At 41.3% G+C, this 26,539-nt stretch overlaps 1 protein-coding gene across 4 annotated transcripts in view; it reads right to left on the bottom strand.

Annotated features, from left to right (window-relative positions):
• Nucleotides 1-26,539, bottom strand: part of SAMD12 (sterile alpha motif domain containing 12) — a 352,834-nt gene that overhangs the window by 203,875 nt on the left and 122,420 nt on the right. For all 4 annotated transcript variants that reach the window (XM_058177158.1, XM_058177160.1, XM_058177161.1 and 1 more), the window contains exon 4: nucleotides 10,940-11,080. In XM_058177158.1, the coding sequence (XP_058033141.1) occupies nucleotides 10,940-11,080 (141 nt within the window). The remainder of the gene's footprint in view (nucleotides 1-10,939; nucleotides 11,081-26,539) is intronic.

The following is a 26,539-nucleotide window of genomic DNA, read 5'->3' as shown; positions in this document are numbered from 1 at the left end:
AAAAGGCAATTGGACTTTGTTTTTCCTGGAAGACGTTTTGCTTCTCATCCAAAGAAGCTTCTTCAGTTCTCCAGAAGTTCTTCCAGAACTGAAGAAGCGTCTTGGATGAGAAGCGAAACATCTTCCAGGAAAAACAAAGTCCAGTTGCCTTTTGAAAAAGCACTTTTGGGACATCCATGACTTGGATGACTATCCATGACCTGGAGAGACATTTACTGTACAGGTACTTAAATGAAAAATATCAGTGTGCCAAGGAGTGGTGAATGTGCAAGAACTATTCCTGCTATTGTGTTAGCAAACTGCTAAAAATATTTCACTCCCCCAAACAGGGAATGTGTTTTACATTCCCCCACTCCTTCTTTCAACAGCAGAAAAGATTCTGCTTAAATAATATGCAGTGCCATTCTTTTTGCTGATTTTCACATTCCCTTAAGTGTTTTGGAAAATAGTGACAATATTTACATAAATTCATGAGTCTTTCGGATTGAAACACATCCTGACTTCTAGCATGTGTGATCAACCATCGGCAGAGCTCAGTCAGAACATGGTAGAGATTACAAGGTTAAAAAAAAAATTGTCTTTTCAACATGAGATCTAGCCCTGGCAAGACAGTTTACACTTGACTGTCTCTGTCTTGCAAAACTATTTTTTTTTTGCACCAGTAGATACATACAGTAATTATCTACTGCAGGGCTTGGAAGCTTAAAGAGTTCCGAAAATTCCACCCGAATAGATGCATTTTTCCTTGCTGCTTATTGGCTTCCAGAATACCATCTCCCTATTAATGTGCTTCCTATACATAATTTTTTGAGCAAGATCAGAAGGAACACAGTAAGAAAAGAAAACAAGGTCTTGAAAAATAAATTTCAACTGCAGGGCTACAGCAACTATAGAAGGACTACCAGAGGCAAGATACATACTTTGCCAAATACGTTATAGAGAGAAGAAAATAGTGACCAAAATCTTGTCTTGCTCTGGTGTCATTCACAAATGCTAAAAAATAAAATGCACAGGTACCGTATATGTGGTACCTTGCTCAATAGTAGTAACTGTGAGAGGGATCTTGGAGTCCTAGTGGACAACTTTTAAATATGAGCCAGCAGTGTGCAGCAGCTGCCAAAAAAGCCAACACAGTTCTGGGCTGCATAAACAGAGGGATAGAATCAAGAATGTGTGAAGTGTTAATACCACTTTATAATGTCTTGGTAAGGCCATATTTGGAATATTGCATTCAGTTTTGGTCGCCACGATGTAAAAAAGATGTTGAGACTCTAGAAAGAGTGCAGAGAAGAGCAACAAAGAGGATTAGGGGACTGGAGGCTAAAACATATGAAGAACGGTTGCAGGAACTGGATATGTCTAGTTTAATGAAAAGAAGGACTAGGGGAGACATGATAGCAGTGTTCCAATATCTCAGGGGTTTCCACAAAGAAGAGGGAGTCAAACTATTCTCCAAAAAGCACCTGAGGGCAGGACAAGAAGCAATGGGTGGAAACTAATCAAGGAGAGAAGCAACCTAGAATTAAGGAGAAATTTCCTGACAGTTAGAACAATTAATCAGTGGAACAACTTGCCTCCAGAAGTTGTGAATGCTCCAACACTGGAAATTTTTAAGAAAATGTTGGATAGCCATTTGTCTGAAATGGTATAGGGTTTCCTGCCTGGGCAGGGGGTTGGACTAGAAGACCTCCAAGGTCCCTTCCAATTCCAATTATTATTATTATTATTATCATTACTACTACTACTACTACTACTACTATTGCAATTTAGTCCCAAAGGTGCTTTTTTCAGGAGGCAACCGGACTTTCTTGTTTTTTCTTTTGAAGACGTTTCACTTTTCATCCAAGAAGCTCTTTCAGCTCTGACTGGATGGTGGGGAATGGAAGGATTTATATTCCTTGCAGACAGCTGGTCATTTGCATCCTTTTTGAGGGTCGTTGAAGCACTTGGAGGTTGGAAGGGGTATAAATCCTTCCATTCCCCACCATCCAGTCAAAGCTGAAGAAGCTTCTTGGATGAGAAGCAAAACGTCTTCAAAAGAAAAAACAAGGAAGTCCTCCAGTTGCCTCCTGAAAAAGCACCTTTGGGACAACCACGACCTGGATGACTGAGAATCTCTACAGACTTATTGCAATTCACTGGTAGCCATATTGATTTGGGGAAGTTGAATAGGAGCTTCTTTTAAAGCCTCTCTTTCAAGCCCCTTTTAAAAACACCCAGGTCAGAGGTCACCATTACCATTAATCAGCTTTAAATCATCTTCTCATTGGCTGCGTTGGATAACCAAAGAGAAAAAATTTCCCCTTGGCAGCATCTTTCATGTCATACCTGATTTCATACATGTGTTTTCTTACCTTTTCTTAATGTCAGGGACCCAAATTCTCTAGTTATTTCTCATGAGCCCCTTGAGAGTTATTTGGGTTGCCCTCTTCTGATTTTTCACCAACTTTATTGCATACCTTTTCAAAAATAGCAACCAGACAGTCCACAGCCATGTTCAACATCTTTACTGAAGTATCCATTTTGTTTCCCACATCTTTTTTTTTTGCATTGGTTACAAACAGCTTGGAAGCCTTCAGTGTACACGTGACATGAGAAAGTTTGCCTCATTTTACCCTTACTCAGAAACATCCTTTGAAGCTAAGGAATCCTAAATGCTGTTTAGCTTCCCTCAGAGAACATGCTGAACAGCCTCTGAATTTCCCAGACAGAAAAGAACCTTCCTGAGAATTAGTAAGGACACACCACTGGGGAATTTATTATTTGATATGCATGCCTGGCTAAGACTCTGGGCAGCTCACAACAAATTTAAAAACTAAGATATAGTGGTGTAATGATGGTGATACTGTCTTCATTGTTACTTTACATTGCCCGGAGTCACTTTCAGTGAGATGGCAAGCTGTTGTGACTGAGGCCCAAGTAGTGATTACCAAACACAATTAGTCCTGAACAAACTTATTTTAATAAAACAGCTGAGAATTAATCTATTCTCAGCTTAGTCCAAAACAAATTTTTCATAAAAAGTCATTCGGCCTTATCACCAACCTTTGTTGTCTTTGGCAACCTGCCAAAGGCTTTTCTTGGCAAAAACCCCACAAAGTTCAAGAGACGCTGACAAGAAGCACTGGAATCAATGTTGCTTTTCTACAAAGAATCCAATGGCTCATTGCTGCTCTTTTAAGACTTATGGGAGTAGCCAATCATTTTCTGGCCTTACTCACAAGTCGTCTTTTTTGCTTCAGCTGCTCTTGCCTTCTGGTAGCTCTTTTCATGCGTGCACTAGGAACAGGCTCCTCCTGCTCTTCTGCCTCTCTGCTGTCCGCCTCTAGAGCTCCGGAATCCGTGCATTGCTCCCAGATGGCCCTGGTCCCATCTCTGCCTCCGATGCAGAGCCTTCATCTGGGCCTTCCCCTGATCCAGGACTGGCCCATTGTCCTCCCCAGCTTCCTCACTGTCCGACTCCGCTGCCAGGTCCACAGGCTACTGGCGGACCACAACATAAGTCATATACTTTTTCTAAATGAATAAATTCTTTAAAATTCTTTAGCAAATACATTTCTGAATAAATCAATTCTCAGAGACGGACTCAGTCAATGCCCTGGCCCAATGCCCAAAGCCACGGTGGCGCAGTGGCTAGAATGCAGTACTGCAGGCTAATTCTGCTGACTGCTGGCTGCCTGGAATTTAGCAGTTCAAATCTCACTAGGCTCAAGGTTGACTCAGCCTTCCATCCTTCCGAGATTGGTAAAATGAGGACTCAGATTGTTGGGGGCAATAGGCTGACTCTGCAAACTGCTTAAAGAGGGCTGCAAAAGCATTGTCTAAGTACCATTGTTATTGCTATTGTTAATGCACACTGAAACAACCAGATCTTAGTGCCTTTTGGAAGGCCAATAGGGTTAAAATATATGAATTTGGGGGCAGGGGAGTGACGGTAGGTGCTGTGATAAAGAATTGCTGTCTCTTGGCTCCCATCTGATGCCATGTCAAATATTATCAGAGCTGGTGGAGAAGGCAGAATTAACAGCAAGCAGTCCCACTAATAAACCAGCCCTATGGCATACTGCTGCTGACCTGCACATTGATTTGCACCTGGAAACCTTAATGAAAGCTAATGATGTTGCATTCTGGACAAGTTGCAGATTCTGAAAAGTCTCCCAGATCAGCCCCAAGATGAAAGCTCTATACAGTACTAAAGGATGGGGGGAAGAATTGTAAAACCTACAGCCAGCCAATCTTATTAGGGTTGAATCTAAGCCTGTTTCTCCCTAGCCAGATCTCCGAGCCCTTCTATAAAAGCTGTCATAGAAGATCTATGGTATAATATCCTTTTTGAAGTCCACTTTGAAGACTAACACTGGGCACAATATTCCAAGTAGGCGATTGATTTAGCTGTATAAAAGCATGGATAATATTTGATATTTTGCTTTTTTTTTAAACAATTCTTTTTCTATGAATAAATTTTCTAATCTCCCACATGGATTTGCCACATTCACAACAGTCAACATCCTTTGATAATATCCCATCCGCGTTACAGCAGTTTGAATTTAAGCACATTTTGCCTCAAGGCTTTCTGTACAACTTCAAGAGGGTGGCATATAACTGGAGTATTGCAAAGTGAGAAAATGAATCCCATTGGTCATAATATAATTTGGTTTCAATGAAGTAAGATCATTGGGATGGCCTACAAAATATCCTGGTCAAGTCATTCCGCTGAGGCGAGCCCTTATCTTCCATTCAAGGCTCTCTCTAAACTATCAAAAAGCACTACAGAGAACTATTGACCCCAATCTAAGTCTTGTGAAGGGTTCACAACCTTGGCTGTCATAGCATTAACTTCACTCAATAGGTGAATCTTAGGAATTGCTTCCCTCAAGGTCAACTATCCAAAACGGATTGTCATCACTTGTCCCAGATATTTTCCATTAATGCAAAAATATTAACTATTCATAGTTCATTTTCTTTCTTTCTTTTCCTGCATCACAGTTGAGGATACTACCCACATGCATACTTTTCCGTTTTGACAAAAGAAAAACATTGCACTGCCTGGCAAAATAATATTATTAATTTTTGATCCTGCAAATAATTAGGGAGAAAAATTCTAACTAACATACCACTGTGTTATATAAGGGTGCTTATACTTGGCATAATCTCAGCAGCAAATGCTTTCCAAAGAGTAGGTCAGCAAATAAACTCAAAGGCAGATGAATTTGAATCAAGCTAAAACCACAACAATGGAGAAGGCACTTTGGTGAGACTGACACAAGTCTCTTGTAGAGCAAAGTCCCTACACTTAGATACAAACACCTGTAGCCCTTAGCACCCACAAGACATATTAGTTATGAAACCATGCTCAACAAACCATTCTTGACAAGAGCGTATCTTGTCTTTTTATGTACACTGAGAGCATATACACGAAAGACAAATTCCTTGTGTGTCCAATCACACTTGGCCAATAAAGAATTCTATTCTATTCTATTCTATTCTATTCTATTCTATTCTATTCTATTCTATTCTATTCTATTCTATTCTATTCTATTCTTAACATAACATAACATAACATAACATAATAACAGAGTTGGAAGGGACCTTGGAGGTCTTCTAGTTCAACTTCCTGCCCAGGCAGGAAACCCTACACCATTTCAGACAAATGGCTGTCCAACATTTTCTTAAAAATTTCGAGTGTTGGAGCATTCACAACTTCTGCAGGCAAGTTGTTCCACTTATTAATTGTTCTAACTGTCAGGAAATTTCTCCTTAGTTCTAAGTTGTTTCTCTCCTTGGTTAGTTTCCACCCATTGCTTCTTGTCCTCCCCTCAGGTGCTTTGGAGAATAGTTTGACTCCCTCTTCTTTGTGGCAACCCCTGAGATATTGGAACACTGCTATCATGTCTTCCCTAGTCCTTTTTTTCATTAAACTAGACATACCGAGTTCCTGCAACCGTTCTTCATATGTTTTAGCCTCCAGTCCCCTAATCATCTTTGTTGCTCTTCTCTGCACTCTTTCTAGAGTCTCAACATCTTTTCTATTCTATTCTATTCTATTCTATTCTGGAGATCTAGCAACAGTAGTACCATTCATGGTGTATGTTCACAGAGAGCTGGAGTCTTGAAACTCTGAAATTATGAATGATATCAAAAAATAATTGTTATGACTCCCAGTAAGTTCCTTTTTGAATGTGGATATTTCCTAAGAAAGCTGATTCGAATATGCGGTTAGAGAGAGGAAGCTGGTTCAAATTTGCAATATTACTTTGAAAATAACTGCAAATCTGATCTAATTTTCACTGTGATCAGATCTTGTCTTTTCACCCTGTGAGTGAGTTCTGAACAAAAGAACAACAGCAAGGATCCCATATTTTATGTTCTAGCAATATTGAACAAAGAAAGCGCTAGGCAGCAAGAGGAAACAAAGGAGAATGGACAAATTTAGCCCAATATTCTGCCCAATAGACCAGGGGTCTCCAACCTTGGTCCTTTTAAGACTTGTGGACTTCAACTCCCAGAGCTTTGCTGGCTGAGGGATTCTGGGAGTTGAAGTCCACAAGTCTTAAAGGGACCAAGGTTGGAGACCCCTGCAATAGACTGTTTGTAATGGTTAGGATGTTAAGACAAGTTGAAGTCCTCACTCAACCACCACTTACTCTCTCTCAGCCCAACCTACCTAGGCTTATATTAAAGTTAACAAAAAAAAATCAAGTCACAGCCTTGATTTCACAAGGCAAATAGAAATACATTTCAAATCCTTGCCTTGAAAAGGAAGGGAAAAGACTGGAACCAACTGAGAAAGTCTACAATAACCTCTGGAATTCCAAGGTGTATTCTATGAATATAGGGTATCTCGAGATTTAAGTCATCAAATTTTGTAGCTGGCTATTTGGAGAAAGACTACTTCAAGCAACCTCTGTAAATTCCCCTACTCTTTCATCTGCACTTAATCACCTTCTTTTAATGACCCCATAATCCCTTGCGGGGTAGAGTCTGGGCAACCGAATGAAGCCAGCAGAGTGTTTAGTGGCTGGATGCCCTTCCTGATGCCAATTGGTTGGTTCAGGAGATATATTCTCATTGTGCCCAGAGAGAGAAATATCTGCCTCTACCTAGGATCGAACTCACAGCCTCCTGATTGTGAGGCAAAAGCTCCACTTCTAGGCCACAGCACCACTCCTTTCATCTGCATTTAATGACTAGACTATTTTAATTTCATTTTTCAGATTCTTGAAGAGTGATAAATGAACAAGGTAATGCATTATTTATAAAGAAGGAGGATTGCATTGGGGTAGGTACTCAGCTAACAACTGGTAAATTTTGAAATTTTGCTTAGCAATTGCAACTGGGATTGTGGGGATTGCAGTTGCTAAGCGATGCAATCATCTGACATCTTGTTTTATGGCCACATCACTCCACAACCAAAATTCCAGCCTATAATCCTTTGCACTCAGTAAAAGCAGACTGGGAATAATTGGTTCCATTTTCACAGGTGTAGGACCTACCGGTTTATTTCACTAACCTCATACACAACTATATTTGCTCCACAATCATCATCTTGGAACCGATTTGGAATTTGTCTTTTAAGTCATGACACCCCATCTAATTTATGGGCTTCTTTTCTGACCTGCATTCAGGGTAACAAACTTGCCTGATGAACTTGAAAACTTAAATTCTTTTTGGGTCATTTTGGTTGATCTATTTTGGCTTGGCTTGTTTTTGTTTTGTTTTGAGAAGGTAAAGTTTAAGGCCCATTTAAACATCTATGCTGTAATATTTCTATCGTGAGGTTTCATAAGGCTCAGAGGAGAAACCAATTACGTCTTGGATTAATCAGGCAAGACTGGATCAAGCTCAATCAAGGGAAAGAAATCTGATTTGGCAGGAGAAATCAAGGGATTACAGATAGTCCAAATCAACTATCTTAGCTACAATTTACTCATTCAGAACAATAGGGAGATGTTTGTTTAATAGCCAGTTAAAGTTTTATGTTGAGATCTAGATCAAGGGTCTCCAACCTTTGTCCCTTTAAGACTTGTGGACTTCAACTCCCAGAGTCCCTCAGCCAGCTTTGAAATCCACAAGTCTTACAGGGACCAAGGTTGGAGACCCCTGATATAGGTAAGACAAGACTGCCATTAAGCTGAGTTGATCCAAGTAGTTAAAATGTTATTTTACAGTATTTTGAATCCAAGATGATAAGATTCATTAGTGGACAGATATTGCAAAAACCCTTTTCATCAAATCTCTTACATCTATTCCAATTTTGACTCCAAGTTGAGAGAAGATTCTATAGCGCTGGATGAGTATTTACTTTCTTTTATATGAAAAGTATGAGTATGAAAAAATGAGGATATACTTTTAAGAAGAGATTGGACAACCATTTGTCTAAAATGGTATAAGGTCTCCTGATTGGATGGAGGGTTGGACTGGAGGATCTCTGGCATCCCTTCCAACTCTATTATTCTGTTCTGTTATTCTGTTAAACTTTCCATGATCATGTGTATCCATGTGATCAAGCCTAAAAGAACATCTGGAATGGTATAGGACAGTGATGGCTAACCTTTTTGCCACCGCGTGCCAAAAGCCGGGGGACTGTGGGGGGTGTCACGTGTACACGTGCCCACACCCATAATTATACGCACCCCACCCCTGTGCATGCGTGCGTGATCTTCCCCCAGCTTTTGGCGCACGATGGGCCTGGTAGGCCTGTTTTTTGCTCTCCACAGGCTCCAGAGCCTCTCTAGGAGCCTGGGGAGAGCAAAAAGCGGGCCTTCCCCACCCCACCCAGCCCTCCAGATGCAGGAAACAGCCTGTTTCCCTACTTCTGGTGGGTCCAGAAGGCCTGAAAATCAGCTGGCCAGCACACACATGTTCATCAGAGCTGAGCTCGCGTGCCCACCAATATGGCTCTGCGTGCCACCTGTGGCACACGTGCCATAGGTTCACCATCATGAGTATAGGATCTCTTGCCACGGGCAGGGGGTTGAACTAGAAGACCTCCCAGGTCCTTTCCAACCCTATTATTCTATGTGTCTATGGAGATTCTCAGTCATCCGAGTCATGATTATCCCAAAGAGATAACCTGCTTTTTCAAGAGGCAACTGGACTTTCTGGTTTTCCTTTGAAGGCGTTTCGCTTCTCATCCAAGAAGCTTCTTCAGCTCTGACTTTTTTTTTGTTTTGTTTACATTTATACCCCGCCCTTCTCCGAAGACTCAGGGCGGCTTACAGTGTATAAGGCAATAGTCTCATTCTATTTGTATATTTTTACAAAGTCAACTTATTGCCCCCCCAACAATCTGGGTCCTCATTTTACCTACCTTATAAAGGATGGAAGGCTGAGTCAACCTTGGGCCGGGCTCGAACCTGCAGTAATTGCTTCCCCACCATCCAGTAATAGCTGAAGAAGCTTCTTGGATGAGAAGTGAAATGTCTTCAAAGAAAACCAGAAATTCCAGTTGCCTCTTGAAAAAGCACCTTTGGGACCTATTATTCTATGTTCTGTGTTGTTACTCAGTTTCTTCCAGAATCAGTTTCATCTGTTTTGATATGAGCCTTGAAAGAACTTTTATTTATTTATTTGTTTGTTTGTTTGTTTGTTTTTTAAACATGTACAAGATAGCAGGTATGAATATGAACATGAACGAGGGAAATGGATACAAATAAATGGGGACAGTAGGCATGCTGGTGCGCTTATGCACGCCCCCTTTACGGACCTCTTAGGAATGGGGTGAAGTCCACAGTAGACAGTTTAAGGTTGAAGCTGTGAGGGTTTGAGGATGGCTTTAGGTTACATAGTCCCGTTTCAATGTTATCTACTGTAAACACAATATGTAGTAAATCGTTACAATTAATTATGGTACGAGTAGGAAATGTGGGGCAGTAGCCATTGCTGTCAACAAAGACTGAACTGAAGAACGTATTGAACAGGTTGGCCTTAACAGCTTCATTGTTACAGTCTTCCCTGTTAGGCCCTTTTAGGGGTGGGATAGTTTTCGAGTTTTTAAGTTTGGCATTTACCAAGTTATAGGAGGCTCAGGTGGATTTCGAGTGTAACAGCTCTTCCTCCTGTTTGCAATGGTGATTGGTGCATTCTGCCTTTATCTAGTGGCATAAGGCTTTATAGCGGTTTTTTAAAGTTAAAACTTCTTGACAGTAGACTAACAGGTTGGAATTATGTTGCGTCTGGTGGTAAAAGCTTTCACTTGGGCCATGGATTTAACCCCGTTACGATCCAGAGAATTCAGCATTACACAACTCAGCTGCTGAAAATAGCTTTGCCTAGACTTTTCCTTCCATCTATGCAAGCTTTTCCAACCTAGCACCTTTTAGATGTGTTGGTTCCAGTCACTGCCAATCCTGCGAGCATAAATTCATAACAGAAGGTGACAGAAAACAGCCAGTACTGATATCACAGCATAACAAAACACACACAGTATATTCCTCATCTTGGCCAGCTGGATTTCAGATAATGGAAGAGATCATCATGGAACAATACCGTATTGACTAACACTAGAATCCAAATAATTAAGCACAAAGCTTCTGCTTTCAAAATCAGCCCATATGAAGTCAAACAATGGATTCTTTCCTCAGCAGCACGAGTGATATAGAAGCAAATTGTCCCTATTTCATTATCATTAATTAACACAGAATATACTTGTCTCCAGAAGGACCAACTCGTGTATGCAAATACGTGTTAGGAAGCAATAGAAGGGCTTGTTTCTAATACAGAAAAGGGGTCTTATCATAACAGGCAGGTAGTCCATAATACATAAATCACCTGTTTTTCCTTATTTTCCTCTTGCTCGGTGTGAGGGAGAGCACTCTGGTTGCATGAGACTTCTTTGTGCATAAGTTCGCGCTGGAGAGCATCAAATTAATCTCTCCCTGCTTGAAGGTGACCTTCCTGTCTCACCTTCTGCATTCTCCTTGAGTGGAATGTTTCCTACCTTGTGTGAGTAGCTGCAGATTTCGAACTTCCTCCCTCACTTTCAGCTGGAGCACTTGCTGCAAAATGTGCTGACGTAAGCTCTCCTGAGCAATCCCCATTCGCTCAAGCTTTTTGTCAGTAAGCCTGAGCAGTGCACGGCCTGGATCCAAAGGAAGAGACAAGAAGAAGAGGGATTACTCCAGGATTTCCGTTTAATGAATAGTAAAAAAAAATTCTATATGCTGTCAATACTTTCATTCTAGGAGACAAAACCCGCCTGTAGCGCAAATATTCTCTCGGAAACAATCTGATTCACAATGGGATAGATTGAGGGAATAGGCGGCCCCGAAATATTTGTTGGCTCAGTGATTTAATTACATTCCACACTGGAGATCCAGGTTCGGAAGATGAAATAACTCATTGCGATTCCAGCGCCTGTACTTGTTATAGGAAAGGAGCTGTGCTTAATATGCTATGGTCAAAAGGAAGTTATGAGGACTGCCCAATTGCTTAGGAGGAGAACATGAGGAGGAGGTGGTATTCAGACGGTTCAGACCGGACCGGTTCAAGCGAACTGGTAGTGGAAATCGGCTCTATGCTGTCCTATTTAGGCCCATTTTTTAGGCCAGGTGCATGCACACACACTCTCACATTTTCGGTGCTGGGCAAACCGGTAGATAAATTATGTGAATCCCACCTCTGGAGAACATATAACAATAGCAATAGCACTTAGACTTACATACCACTTAAGACTTTACAGCCTTCTCTGAGTGGTTTACAGTGTCATCATACTGCCCTCAATGACCTAGGTCTTCATTTTACCAATCTCGGAAGAATGGAAGGCTGAATCAACTTTAAGCCAGTCAGGATCGAACTGCTGCAGTCAGCAGAGTTAGCCTGCAATACTGCATTCTAACCACTGTGCCACCATAGCTCAGTTTTATATACTTAAGATCTCAAGTTCAAGCCCTGGTCTCTGTGCTTAGAAGGAACATCCAGCAAGCAATGGGAGCTATCTTTGTTGAATAGGTAGGAAACAAATAGTATTTGTTGAGGGCTCATTTGTATGGGGTCAGTGTAAAGTAGTTGTACTTATCTACAATATCTATTCTGCCAGTTAATCAGATGCATTCCTCACAACAGAAGACAATGTAGACAACAGAAGCCAAAAGTAGAGTAACACAATCACTTAAACTATCAAAAAGATTTTTAAAAATAAAGTGCAACGGGAGAAACAGATCTGTAACACAAAACTTGCACATACAACAGGAATGTGCTTGGGTGATGGGCTGATGGAAATATCACTTAATAGGAAACAAGTTGATCTGGAACAATCTTACAGAGGACTATGAAGTTCCAGCACTTCATCCAACTGGCTTTGTGCCTAAGGTGGGACTGAACTCATGGTCTCCTGGTTTTCAGGCCAGTACCTTAACCACTAGACTTTAGATAGCCATATCAGGATAAATATTTTATTTTGGTATGGCTCCCCTTTATTAAATAATAGCAATCCTAAAATCTAACCCTGAGCTAATTGTTTGTGTACTAGCCATTGTTTTTGAGTGACGTTGGGCGAACACCAGCTATCCAACACAATGAAGAAGCTTTTAGTTCAAGAAGATAAAAGTTAATAAAAACTGAACATTTTAATTCCTGGAAGTGTTTCAGCAAATAATTTATTGTCCTGATGGGAACTATATTGATTGTTTACAAATCTTGGATATAAAAGACTGTTAAGACAGTTCTGTTTTTTTAAGTTGAACCTATTCAGGAAGTCTTGATGATTTGAAGAGGAAGAAATAATCATAACTGGAACTCCCATCTGAAGTATAAATTCAAGCACAAATCATATTAAGTTGCTTTGGAAATGCATTGTAAAATGTAAGACAGCTACTTTTAGAACTTGCAGGAAGAACCTCAAAGACCCACAAGGCAAATTAAATACAAATCTAAAACTTTGGCAGACAGACATATAAATTTACATTACTTGTTCCTTGTACATTTACAAACTCATTTCCTAGGTGCACTAACTGTTCAATAAATATGGCTGTAAGTAACATCCTCTCTGAGGTAAGCTCAACTCTTGGTAACTTCCATGACACATCCATTTCCTTGACACATCCATTTTCTTGGAATCTGCATGGAGATGATTTACTGATGTTTTCTTCCAAAATGTTTTTTGACTGCTGAATTTAGCCTAAAGTTCTTAGAATTCTCAGTGGTCTCCCATTCAATTTTGAATGATGCTTAACCCTGCTTAGTGTCCACATCTGGCCAACGTTAGCCAAGATCAACTAGCTGCTAAGGCTATAGATTGATTTTATTTTCAATTAGACAAACCATGACCTGTTTGATCATCATTTCCTAGATAGTTCCTCTTATCTAAACAGAGAAACAGAATGACCAAGGATAAAACAAGCAGTAGGACTAGGAGTGAGTTTTGATTTCCTGCCAGCTTCACCATGGCTGACACACACACCCTTTAGCCAGGGGTGAATTGTTCCCGGTTCGGACCAGATTTCCCAATCTGGTAGCGATGGCGGCAGGTAGTTCGGAGAACTGGGAGCAAAAATCCCTGGCCCCCCCCATGCCCAGCTGAATTGCATGATCATCAGAGGTTTGGGGTTTTTTTACTTTTAAAAGCATTTTTTCTTTGGCCGAAAAAATATTTTTAAAAGTAAAAAAAAGCCTCCGATGATTGCGTGGCTCATCTGGGATTGTCAGAGGCTTTTAAAAGCATTTTTTTATAACCTCTTTGGCCAAAGAGGTTGTAGACAAAATGCTTTTAAAAGGCTCCTCTGGCGATCCCAGCTGAGTTGCCTGATTGTCAGAGGCTTTTTTTCTTTTAAAGACAAAAAAATGCTTTTAAAAGAAAAGCCTCTGACGATCAAGCAACTCAGCTGGGATCATCAGAGCCTTTTAAAAGCATTTTTTAACAACCTCTTTCGCCAAAGAGGTTATAGAAAAAATGCTTTTAAAAGAAAAAAAAACTTGGCTATGCCTACCCAGTCATATTACCCTCCCCATCAAGCCACGCCTACAGAACCGGTAATAACAAATTTTACATTTCACCACTGCCTTTAGCAGATGATGGTGGGACCAGTCTACCCAGCCTCCAGAAAGCTAGAATGGGACCAGTCTACCACATCTCCAGTGACCAAAAGAGGGGCTGCTTTCCGAGGCCTCTGGAGGGTTATGCCTGGACAGGTCTGCTAAAACTCCAAGCAGAGGTGTGGAGTCACATCAGTACTGAATCAATCATAAATTTGCCAAATTTCAACCCAACAGGAGTCATGGATCCCAGATTTGGATGCCTTTTGTAGGTTAGTCCAGTGACCACATGATTCACTTAACAACTGTGGCAAACTACAAGTTCAGCGGAAACGGTCTTGTAGATGACTTTGTCAAGGACCTAGGAGTACTTATCTCAAATGATCTAAGCCCCAGAGCTCACTGTAACAGCATTGCCAAAATGTCATTAAGAATTGTTAACCTAATCTTGCGAAATCTTCTTCTCCCATAACGTTGTATTGCTAACTAGGGCATACAAAACCTTTGCCAGACCAGTTCTTGAATACAGCTCATTTGCCTGGAATCCACACTGTATATCAGACATTTGATTTATGCCAAATACCTGACCTTCAGACCTTCCACCGCGAATTGAAAACACACTTATTTATTCGCGCGGGGCTAGCTTAAATTTTTGTGGGTTTTAACTTTATATTATGAATGTTAATGGGTTTTTAGAATTTTAAATGTTTTAAAGTTTTAGGCCAATTGTGTAATAAGTTTTTTAATTCTTGTTTTAATTGTATATTGTATTGTTTGTTTTTATTTTGGCTGTATACCGCCCTGAGTCCTTCGGGAGAAGGGCGGTATAGAAATCGAATAAATAATAAATAATAATAATAATTAACACGATTGAGCAGGTCCAGAGGTATTTCACGAGAAGAGTATTCCACTCCTGTACTCACAATAGAATCCCTTATGCCACCAGACTTGAAATTCTGATGGCATAATCTGAAATTGCACTGCCTGCGGTCTGATCTAAGCATAGTACACAAATTTGTCTGCTACAACCTCTTACCTGTCAATGACTTCTTCAGCTTCAACCACAATAATACATGGGCAAGCAATCAATACAAACTTAAGGTAAAGCGCTCCAAACTCGATTGCAGAAAATGCGACTTTGGCAACGGAGTCGTCAATACCTGGAATGCTCTACCTGACTCCATTGTTACAGCCTCAAACCCCCACAACTTCAACCTCAAACTGTCTACCATGGACCTCACCCCAATTCTAAGAGGTTTGTAAAGAGGGCGTGCATAAGCTCACCAGCATGCCTCCCGTCCATGTCTTACTGTCCCCATTTATCTGTACTTATTTCCTTTATTTATGTTTATACCTATACCAGCTATCTTGTACATGTTTGACAAACAAAATTAAATAAATAAAAACGATGTTATAAAATTGGACATGACTCCCTTAACAATAACCTTGCTTAGTCACAACCATTCTGTGGTCATAAGCCAAGAACTATCCGCAAGGTATTCCTTTTACTTCTTTTTCAGTCCTGCTTTCCTTTTACCAATGAATACAGCAAACCCGGAGCCAGTAAATCCTAAACAGGGCTGTTTCGCAGCTGCTTAATACTTTTGCTTTCACCAACACACACACACACCCGCCCAATATTGTTGTGTTAGTATTTCCACATATTTCCCCACAGGCATTCAGTAAAAATCGAAAGAAGTGGATGGCCGTCACCTAGGATTTAGTCTGGAGGGGTGCCCAACTGCCAAGAAAATACGCAATATTATGCTAGGGATGATTAAGGAGCACCTTGAGAGTATAACAGGAAGATAGGATAGTAAATGTGTTCCCAGCCATGCCCATCGCAAAAATAAAAAAATAAAAACGGTAAACAAGCAAACATTACAAACTTTAAACATTACAAAAAACAAACTTTAAGCTTAAACTGTCTACTGCTGACCTCATCCCATTCCTAAGAGATCTGTAAGGGGTGTACATAAGTGCACCAGCGTGTCTAAAGTCCCTCTTCTAATATTCCTTTTTTACTTACTCTTTTCATGTATCCAAATTATGTTTATACTTTCACCTGTTATCTTATATATATATATATATATGTTTTCTGAGGTTTTCACGGGTGTTTGTATATAGGTCTTTGGTTGTTCGGGTTTTCTCCCGTGTAAAATTGGAAGTGTCTTGGCGACGTTTCGACGAAGTCTCATTCGTCATCTTCAGGCTTCAGCTTCGTGCTTCTGGGAGCAATGTGTGATCGCAGCTGTTTCTTCCTTTTAACTGCTAGTGGGGATTTGAACTGATTGGGTGGGAGCTTGGCTGTGCTCTGATTGGATGGGGGTTTTTCTGTGTTCTGATTGGATGGGGGGGTGTCCTGTGTTGGTGGGGGCTTGCACCGCCTGCCCCACCACATACATTGGACAAACCAACAGAAGAATAAGTGCACGCATTGAAGAACACAAGAATTCATTCAAAAAAGAGGAACCAACTTCTTCCCTGGTCCAACACTTTAAAGTCACAGGACATGATATTGACTTTAAAAAGACCAGAACTATCGCCAAAACTGAACACTTTAACAACAGAATAATCAGAGAAGCCATTGAGATAGAAAAACGCCCACACAGCATGAACAAACGAGATGACACCTCCCGCCTACCAGCCATTTGGAAACCCGCCCTTATTGACAAATGAGTCCCTAACACGAGGAATGACACCAGACCCACACTCACGAGGTCCACACAGGATGTCACCACCGCACATCCACCCAGAAAGCAGACCCAAACCCACACTGATCATGAAGCACGACCAAGGACCAGAAGCCAGACCGCAGCTGCAACATTAGCCATTTCAAACCCCTCCAATCCATACATGCAGCAGACTGACACCCACTATGAAGATGTAGCACGACCACAAAGCCAAACAACACGTATGCAGCTCACCAGCTCAAATCCCCTGCAGCACAGACTAGACTGAGCACAACCAAGCCCCCACCAACACAGGACACACCCCAGCCAATCAGAGCACAGAAAACCCCATCCAATCAGAGCACAGCCAAGCTCCCACCCAATCAGTTCAAACCCCACTAGCAGTTAAAAGGAAGAAACAGCTGCGATCACACATTGACCCCAGAAGCAGGAAGCAGAACCCTGAAGAGGAGGAATGAGCCTCCGCCGAAACGCCGCCAAGACCCTTCCAATTTTACCCGGGAGAAAACCCGAACAACCAAAGACCTATATACAAACACCCGTGAAAACCTCAGAAAACAAATATATATATATATATATATATATATATATACATACATATATACATACATACATATATATATATATATATTTATATATATATATATATATATATATATATATATATATATATATATATATATATATATATATATATATATAAAATATAATATATATATATATATATATATATATATATATATATATATATATATATATATATATATATATATATATATATATATATTATATATATGCCTTCCATTGAGGACCTGTATACTACACGAATCAAGAAGATGGCCGTGAAAATATTTACAGACCCCTCGCATCCTGGACATAAACTGTTTCAACTCCTACCCTCAAAACGACGCTATATAGCACTGCACAACAGAACAACTAGACACAAGAACAGTTTTTTCCCGAAGGCCATCACTCTGCTAAACAAATAATTCCATCAACACTGTCAAACTATTTACTGAATCTGCACTACTATTAATCTTCTCATAGTTCCCATCACCAATCTCTTTCCATTTATGACTGTATGACTATAACTTGTTGCTGGCAATCCTTACGATTTATATTGATATATTGACCATCAATTGTGTTGTAAATGTTTTACCTTGATGAACGTATCTTTTCTTTTATGTACACTGAGAGCATATGCACCAAGACAAATTCCTTGTGTGTCCAATCACACTTGGCCAATAAAAAATTCTATTCTATTCTATTCTAATTGACAAATAAATAAATAAAACATCCTCTGAGGTCAACCCCACAGCAGTTTCTCCAACAACTAGGTGCATCCACCATTCCCAAAAAGTTGCCTACCATTGGAATAGCCCAATATCAGGGGTGAAATGCTACCGATTTGGACCGATTTGGGCAAACTGGTAGTAAAAAATGCTACCGGTTTGTCCGAACCGGTATTTCTGTCAATCAGCTGGGTGACGATCAGCTATGATGCACGATCTATATTAGCTAGAATTGTCGGATTTCCTTCTTGCTAGCTAATCTAAATCGCGTGGCACAGCGGATTCCTGCCCTCACTGTTCTACTTACCTTTGCAGACTCCGAAAGCTTCAAAATGTTCCTTTTTTAGTGCTGCGTGGTCGTGCCTCAGGTGATCATGCACACTTGGTAGCAGACTCACAGAACCAGTAGCAGACTTCAGAGGATTTCACCGCTGCCCAATATTATCAGCACTGAGGCACACATTATTTTCTTGCTTTGGTTTTCCCTATTATTGTTTTTAAAGAAATGTTCTTGTCAAATCCTGCTCTGTCCTTTTCTAATATATTTTGCTGTTATTATGCTCCGAAAAGAATTGCTGTATTCTTTTCCTAATAGAGGCGAGCAATGGCTTCACAATTTCTTCCTGCGTGAAGTTCATTTGTATGATATATGTCCTGAGGGCAAAGACAGAGCCATCATTGATGCTTCTTAAAAGTATTAGAAAGAGGATGTGGCTTGCATGCACAAATGCTTAGGATTGAACCTGGGTTCAAGTCTCAGCACTGCATGGAAAGATCTAACCTTTCAAACACTGCAGAACCATTATCAGTCAGTGAGCTAGATAGACTGTTAAGATCTATTCTTATCTCCTATTCTCTATTGCCTGGAGAAGAAAAGGTCACTTTTCTTGTCTTATGACTGGTAACAGAAAATTCTCCTGTCCGTGAGCCAAAAAATAGCAGCAATGTTTCAGCAGAATGGAACTATCTCAGCTGGATCGCAGTTTGGATGCAGTCAACAAATTATAACTTGAAATGAACCAAGCCTCGTGCAATAGCTTTCTGCAAAATTAATTCTATGACCCAATCCTCATGAAAATATTACTTTACTCCTTCAGTTTTGAACAAAGGTGCAATTCTCCACAAATCTACAGATCAGTGGTGGAATTCAATTTTTTTTGTACTACCGGTTTTATGGGCGTGGCTTGGTGGGTGTGGCAGGGAAAAGATACTGCAAAATCTCCATTCCCACTCCACTCCAGGGGAAGGATATTGCAAAATGCCCATTCCCTCCCCACTCCTGGAGCAAGGATATCGCAAAATCTCCATTCCCACCCCACTCTGGGGCCAGCCAGAGGTGGTATTTGCCAGTGCTCCAAACTACTCAAAATTTCTGCTACCGGTTCTCCAGAACCTATCAGAACCTGTTGAATGGCACCCCTGCTACAAATCCTACATCATCATCTTCTTTTTTAACCAAATATTATTAAGAATGTCAAATTGTGGATGGTGTTAATATTTATAAAGTGAAATAATTGATGTTATATAAATGGAAAATTAAAATGTACTATACTGTACATAAATGGAAAATTAAAATGTACTATATGTACAGGAGGAAAGAATGCGGACAGCGAGCTGTGCTATTTCAACCTATATTGCCTTAATTCTCCGTAGAGATCCTGTAGGAAGCTTATTGGCTTAACAGCAGGATTATCTGATGGACCTTTTTCCTGTGTGGTCACCTCTGCATTCTAATACCATCAAATCCAAGAGAGAGAGGGAGAGAGACTGAAGTCTGAAAGACACCCGATTTAGGTATAGTGTGAAAGTTAAAAGATGATGTTTAGCTTTTGAGGATCTCTGTGCAAGCTAATCTTGGTTGATGGACAACCAACTAAAGAATTGCACTGGCTAGTTTCATATAAGTAAGCTACTCTTGTATTGACATTACACTGGCACGTATAGGGAAGACGTGAAGCCACAGCTGGTAAAGAGGTTTCAATCAGCCTTGCAATTTTATTAAAAAATATAAACTGCTTATTAAGTTCTCACAATTGTAATTACAAAGCCTTCAGCTCTGGATCAACAAAATAGCATCTTGTTTTATCTTCTATTCATAGACATAATGCTAATCTATTCTAAAGCAGTTTAGGTATTCTTAGAGGTATTCAGCAGTATTCTTAATTGCACATTGTTAATCCGGTATTATGTATAAACAATAAAGGCAGCCTTTCAAAAGTAATGAAATGGGGAAGAGCGAAGCTTGCCAACTGGATTGTGAGATGTGAAAGAAAGAAAGGGGGGAAAAAAAAGAGACACATTCCGGAAACATGAAAAATCTTTAATACTTTAATATAAGGTATCCTCGTTTCTTTTAGGCCCATCTGCCAAAATGAATTTCTGTAACCTGGTAATATATACAACCAGCGAAAAACAACAGCAAACCCCCAAAGATTTCCACAAAATATTTATTTGTTAAAAAAAATTATGTAACTGCACAACTCACATAGTGAGGCCTGGTGGCATACAACATTAAAAGTCCACAATTTTTGTAAAAATCACAATTTAACCCCAACTCTGCCCTCTAGAGCAGGAGTCTCCAACCTTGGCAACTTTAAGACTTGTGGACTTCAACTCCCAGAGTTCCTCAGCCAGCAGAGCTGGCTGAGGTATTCTGGGAGTTGAAGTCCACAAGTCTTAAAGTTGCCAAGGTTGGAGACCCCTGCTCTAGACCAGTAATGGCTAATCTTTTCCAGACCAAGTGCCCAAAGCGCACGTGCATGCCTGAACCCCCAAAATGCAATGTGCGGGCTGCCCTGTGCACTTGCGCACACAGCCCCTGCACATGCATCCCCCTTGCACATGCACGGCCCCCCATGCATGTACGTGCAGCCTCCTGCATGTGCCCCGCCTTGCCATGCATGCACAGCAGAGAGCCGATGACCAGCTAGCTGGCGGGAGGAACATACGCATGTGTGGCAGAGTGAACTGGGGTGATGGCTCACGTGCTCACAGTGTGGGAGCTGCGTGCCACTTTTGGCACGCGTGCCATAGATTCGCCATCATAGCTCTAGACCAGTGGTTCTCAACCTGTGGGTCACAACCCCATTGGGGGTCGAATGACGATTTGCCAGGGGTCGCCTAAGACCATCGGAAATATGGGAAGTATACTTGCAAGTCGAAGAATCACGAATTCGGCTTCAGGCGCGATGAATTAAAAAAGAGAGAAATCTTTGCTCTGATGTCTCCCTCTCAAGCCAGCTGCAATCACTCCCAATCGCTAGCCTAATCTGGCTTTAGGTGTGATAAACTTAATAGGGGAGGAGTCTCTGCTTTAATGCCTCCGTCCTCAAGATAATCGCAAGCAGTTCAGATCGCTAGCCAATACGGCTTCAGGCACGATAAATTCAAAAAAACAGTTTGCCGCTTTTCCCCCCCTTCTGCGGCTGCTGACGCGCTGAGATCTCTGCCTAAAAAAAAATAATTTTATGGTTGGGGTCGCCACATCGATTAAAGGGGTCGCAGCACTATAAAGGTTGAGAACCACTGCTCTAGACTATGGAGGAAAATAATTATCAAGTACTAGAAGAAATGAACTCGCATTTACATTGCGATAAAATACCGTTTTATTTGCTCTGGAAGCAAGTGATTGGTTATTCTTCATTATTGGAATAACTATGTTGGAAAGGAAGTAAATAAATCTTCTAGTTATTGATAAACAGCTATCAAGAGTATGAGTTGGGTTTAAAGACACTATTAAAATTGAATGTGAGAAAGACAGCAATAGTATCATATATAAGATCAAGGAGTTTCAATTTCTTTTCAGGTTGCTGAACCTATTAGTTAGCTTGGAAGAAATATTCTACATTCAAATCCTAAAAGGAAGTGTGCAGAATATGCAAACTATAATTTCACAAGGCAGCAAAGTAATATTTGAATGATCCATCCATACAGGTTAGAGCCCTACTTAGAAAAGAGATGCCAGATCTATAAGCTGGCTTTTAAAAAGGTTGAGAAACATGAGACAGTATCACTGATACATGATAAAAGGCAAAAGTAAAGGTTCCCCTCGCACATATGTGCTAGTCGTTCCCGACTCTAAGGGGTGGTGCTCATCTCCATTCCAAAGCTGTCTGAAGACGTCTCCGTGGTCATGTGGCCGGCACGACTGAACGCCAAAGGCGCACAGAACACTGTTACCTTCAGTGGTGGGATTCAAATAATTTAACAACCGGTTCTCTTCCCTAATGATTTCATCCAACAACCAGTTCATCAAACTGCTCAGAAAGTTAACAACCGGTTCTCCCGAAGTGGTGCGAACTGGCTCAATCCCACCACTGGTTACCTTCCCACCAAAGGTGGTCCCTATTTTTCTACTTGCATTTTTTACGTGCTTTCAAGCTGCTAGTTTGGCAGAAGCTGGGACAAGTAACGGGAGCTCACCCCATTACGCAACACTAGGGATTCGAATCGCTGAACTGCCAAACTTTCAATCGACAAGCTCAGCGTCTTAGCCACTGAGCCACCGCATCCCTTTACATGATATATGATGGACAGCTGCAAAACCCAAAGAATGGAAAAAAACAACAACCCAAAACAGGTCAGTGCATGTTTCATTGATTGGCGAAAGACCTTCAGTTGTGTCAATCATGTCAAAGTGGATTGTTTTTGGAAAAGTGCAAATCATAGAAGAACTTATTGTCCTCGTGAGAAATTTATCTACTGGAAAGAAAGCCCTAATATGGACAGAATGCGATGACACAAACTGGATCCAGGCTGGCAAAGGAGTGCAAGAAGGCTGTATATTACAGGTTATGCTGAATTAGGGGAAGTTGGATTGAAAGAAGATAAGCATGGCTTTAAAACTAGAGAAAGAATCTGCACTTTGCTGATTACATTACTCTGATAGCTAACAATGCATGGGATTTACCAAGCTCTAGTAATGAAGTCAGAGAGCACAATGAGAAAATGGGGCTAAAATTAAATATTAAGAAGGCCAAACAGCCTTAGAATTTGCAATGAAGACATTAAAGAGGTGGTTAGCTTCAGCCTTTTTAGGATCAACCCTTAATAGAATTGGCACTCGAGAGATACAAGGTGGCTTAGAGGTTAAGATGCTGCACATGTCAATCAGACGGTCGGCAGTTCAAGATCCACATGATGGGGGGTCAGTTCCCATTTTTGTCCCAGCTCCTGCCAACCTAGCAGTTTGAAAACAGGCAAATACGAGTAGATAAATAGGTTCCACTTCAATGGGGAGGTAACAACATTCTATGCACTTTAGACTATAGCAGTGGTTGGATTCAAATAATTTAACAACTGCTTAGTCTAGGGTCAGGTCAGATGTCGCGGGAGGCGTGGCCCATCCCCGTCCCCCAGCTTCACCACACACAGGACGAGCCCCTTGCAATGGGCAACCTGACCCTGGGTGAACCGGTTGTTAAATTCCACACACCCCACTATCAAAGTGGATCCTGGGTGCTGCGCTGCAATGAAGAAACAGGCAATGGAGTAGCCGGCATGAGGGAAGGAGGAGGAGCAGGGAGAAGAAAGAGGGAAAGCAGCCTTCTCCTTCCCTCGCGCTGGCCGCTCCATTGCCCATTTCTCCACTGCAGTGCAATGCCCAGGATCCATTTTGATAGCAAGGGAAGGGGAATTTAACAACCGGTTCGCTTGAACCGGTGCAAACCAGCTGAATAGTCTTGCTGGCCACAAGACCATGAAAGCGTCTTCAGGCAAAGCTGGCTCTCTCACTTAGGGAACAGAGATGAACACCATCCCTTAGAGTCCAAGATGACTGGACAAGAGGAAACCTTTACCTTTTTTATTAACAGTAACAGAACGAGCGGTAAAGAGACACACCACAGACTAGCATGCAATAGCACATGAAACGCTCAGAAAAGATATTCAGATATTGTGATGTGTCTGCATCAGAGGTGAAATCCAGCAAGTTCTGACAGGTTCAGGGAACCGGTAGCAGAAATTTTGAGTAGTTCGGAGAACCGGCAAATACTACCTCTTGCTGGCCCCAGAGTGGGGTGGGAATGGAGATTTTGCAATATCCTTCCTCCAGGAGTGGGGAGGAAATGGGGATTTTGCAGTGTCCTTCCCCTGCCATGCCCACCAAGCCATGCCAACCAAGCCACATCACGTCCACCAAGCAACGCCCACAGAACCGGTAGTAAAAAAAATGGATTTCACCACTGGTCTGCATCTACAAAGATCAAAATATGCAAGTCATGGTATTCCCTGTGACACTCCATGAAAACAGAAGTCGGACTTCGAAGAAGCAGGATAAGAAGAGCTTTGGAACTTTGGTATTGGAGATTCCCAGGGGTATCATGGACAGCTAAGAAAACACCCCATTGGGATCATCGAACAAATCAACCCAGGCTTCTCACTGGAGGCCCAAATGATGAGGCTCAAAGTTTTGAAAGAGAAGACAAAGGAAAGCAAAGAAAATATATAAGTGGAAAAAAAGTGCAAAGAAAACAATACAAGAGAGAAAGAAAAAAGAGAATAAAAGAAAGAGTTCTAACTGGCTTCCAGCCTTCTTAACAGCAGTTACAAGTATGTCTATATCTTTCTCTCTGTAAGATTAAAACATAATTTCCTTCTTTCCATAGTCTACCCTTTCTAATAATCAAATCCCTAAATCACAAATTCACTTTCTTTTTTCAGCAGAAAGTCCCTAAGGGGTTTCCAGTCACTAATAACTGTAGTTAGAGTCCTTTCAAACAACTCAATTTTGCCGTCTCTGCTAATTCTATCATCGTCACCAGACGTACCTCCGTTTTGATTCAGGTCTTTCCATTTTTGTGCATGTAATAATCTTGTAGCAGTTTTCATATATAAAATCAATTTTCCATAATGCTTTTCTAATTATCTACCCATTAAGTCCCAACAAGAAGAGTTCTGGTTTCAATTCACATTGTTCTATTTTGGACCATTATGTGACGAACTGGCTCTCTGAAGAAGGCTCTAATGCAGAAAGGGGGAAAGAAGAGGATGAGGAAAAAGGCAGATGGGCTCGATCATGGAGAAAACCTATCTGTTCACTAAGAATCAACACTGATTTGATGGTACATAATCAATAGGGCTTAGTGGCTTAGTAGCTAAGACGCTGAGCTTGTTGATCGAAAGTCTGGCAGTTCAATGGTTTGAATCCCTAGTGCTGTGTAACGGGGTGAGCTCCCGTTACTTGTCCCAGCTTCTGCCAACCTAGCAGTTCAAAAGCACGTAAAAAATGCAAGTAGAAAAATAGGGACCACCTTTGGTGGGAAGGTAACAGTGTTCCGTGCGCCTTTGGCATTGAGTCATGCTGGCCACATGACCACGGAGACGTCTTTGGACAGCGCTGGGTCTTCGGCTTTGAAACTGAGATGAGCACCGCCCCCTAGAGTCTGACGACTAGCACATATATGCAAGGGGAACCTTTACCTTCACCTTTAATCAATCGATAAAGCAATCAATCAAGCCATATAACATTAAAACATCTGCAATGTAATAGCAGGATCACTTAGACCTATATACTGCCCCCTAGGACTTTACAGCACTCTCTGGGCAGTTTACAACATCAGCATTATTTGCATATTGCCCCCAACAATTTGGGTCCTCATTTTATTGACCTCAGAAAGATGGAAGGCTGAGTCAACCTTGAGCCCTCTCAGGATCGTGGGCAGAATTGGCCTGCAATACTGTATTCTAACCACTGCACCACCTTGTGGTAATCAAGCACATTAACAAAACATTCTAAAGGGGATTCCACTCAACTGACTCTTAACGCCTGGGGAGAAAAGAGGTTTTCCTACAAATAAGCAGAGTTGGGACCTTTCATGTATCAATCCTTGCAAGTTAAATGAACAAAATCTGGTGGGAGGAAGAGATAATGGAGCCTTTCTTACTGCTCTTATCTAATAAAAGTTCTTCAACTTTATTTTCCTTTCTCAGCTAAAAATGGAATGGAACAGAACGGAATAACAGAGTTGGAAGGGACCCTTTGAGCTCTTCTAGTCCAACCCCCTGCTTAGGCAGGAAACCTTACACCACTTCAGATAAATGGTTACCCAACATCTTCTTAAACACTTCCAGTGTTGAGCATTCAGAACTTCTGGAAGCAAGTTGTTCCACTGATTAATTGTTCTAACCATCAGGAAATTTCTCCTTAGTTCTCAGTTGCTTCTCTTCTTGGTTACTTTCCATCCATTGCTTCTTGTCCTGCCCTCAGGTGCTTTGGAGATTAGCTTGACTCCCTCTTCTTTGTGGCAACCCCTGAGATTTTGGAACACTGCTATCATGTCTCCCCTAGTCCTTCTTTTCATCAAACTAGACATACCCAATTCCATCAACCATTCTTTATATGTTTTAGCCTCCAGTCCCCATATCATCCTTGTTGCTCTTCTCTGCACTCTTTCCAGAGCAGGGTTGTCAAAATCAAGGCCCCCAGATTGGATCCAGCCCACGGGGTGCTTAAATATGGCCTGGAGGTCCAGCCTGGAAATAGCAAAAGACCAGCCACATGCGCCCCTTGTGCCCTGTTTTGGCCAGCACAGTGCTGCAGGCAGCCATCCAGGCTGAAAACGGGCCATGGGAGGCCGCACATGT

This window comes from Ahaetulla prasina, chromosome 3, assembly GCF_028640845.1.
Source record: "Ahaetulla prasina isolate Xishuangbanna chromosome 3, ASM2864084v1, whole genome shotgun sequence".
NCBI lineage: Eukaryota > Metazoa > Chordata > Lepidosauria > Squamata > Colubridae > Ahaetulla > Ahaetulla prasina.
Note: the sequence above shows the minus strand (reverse complement) of the source record. Positions and strands in the feature narration are given on the sequence as shown.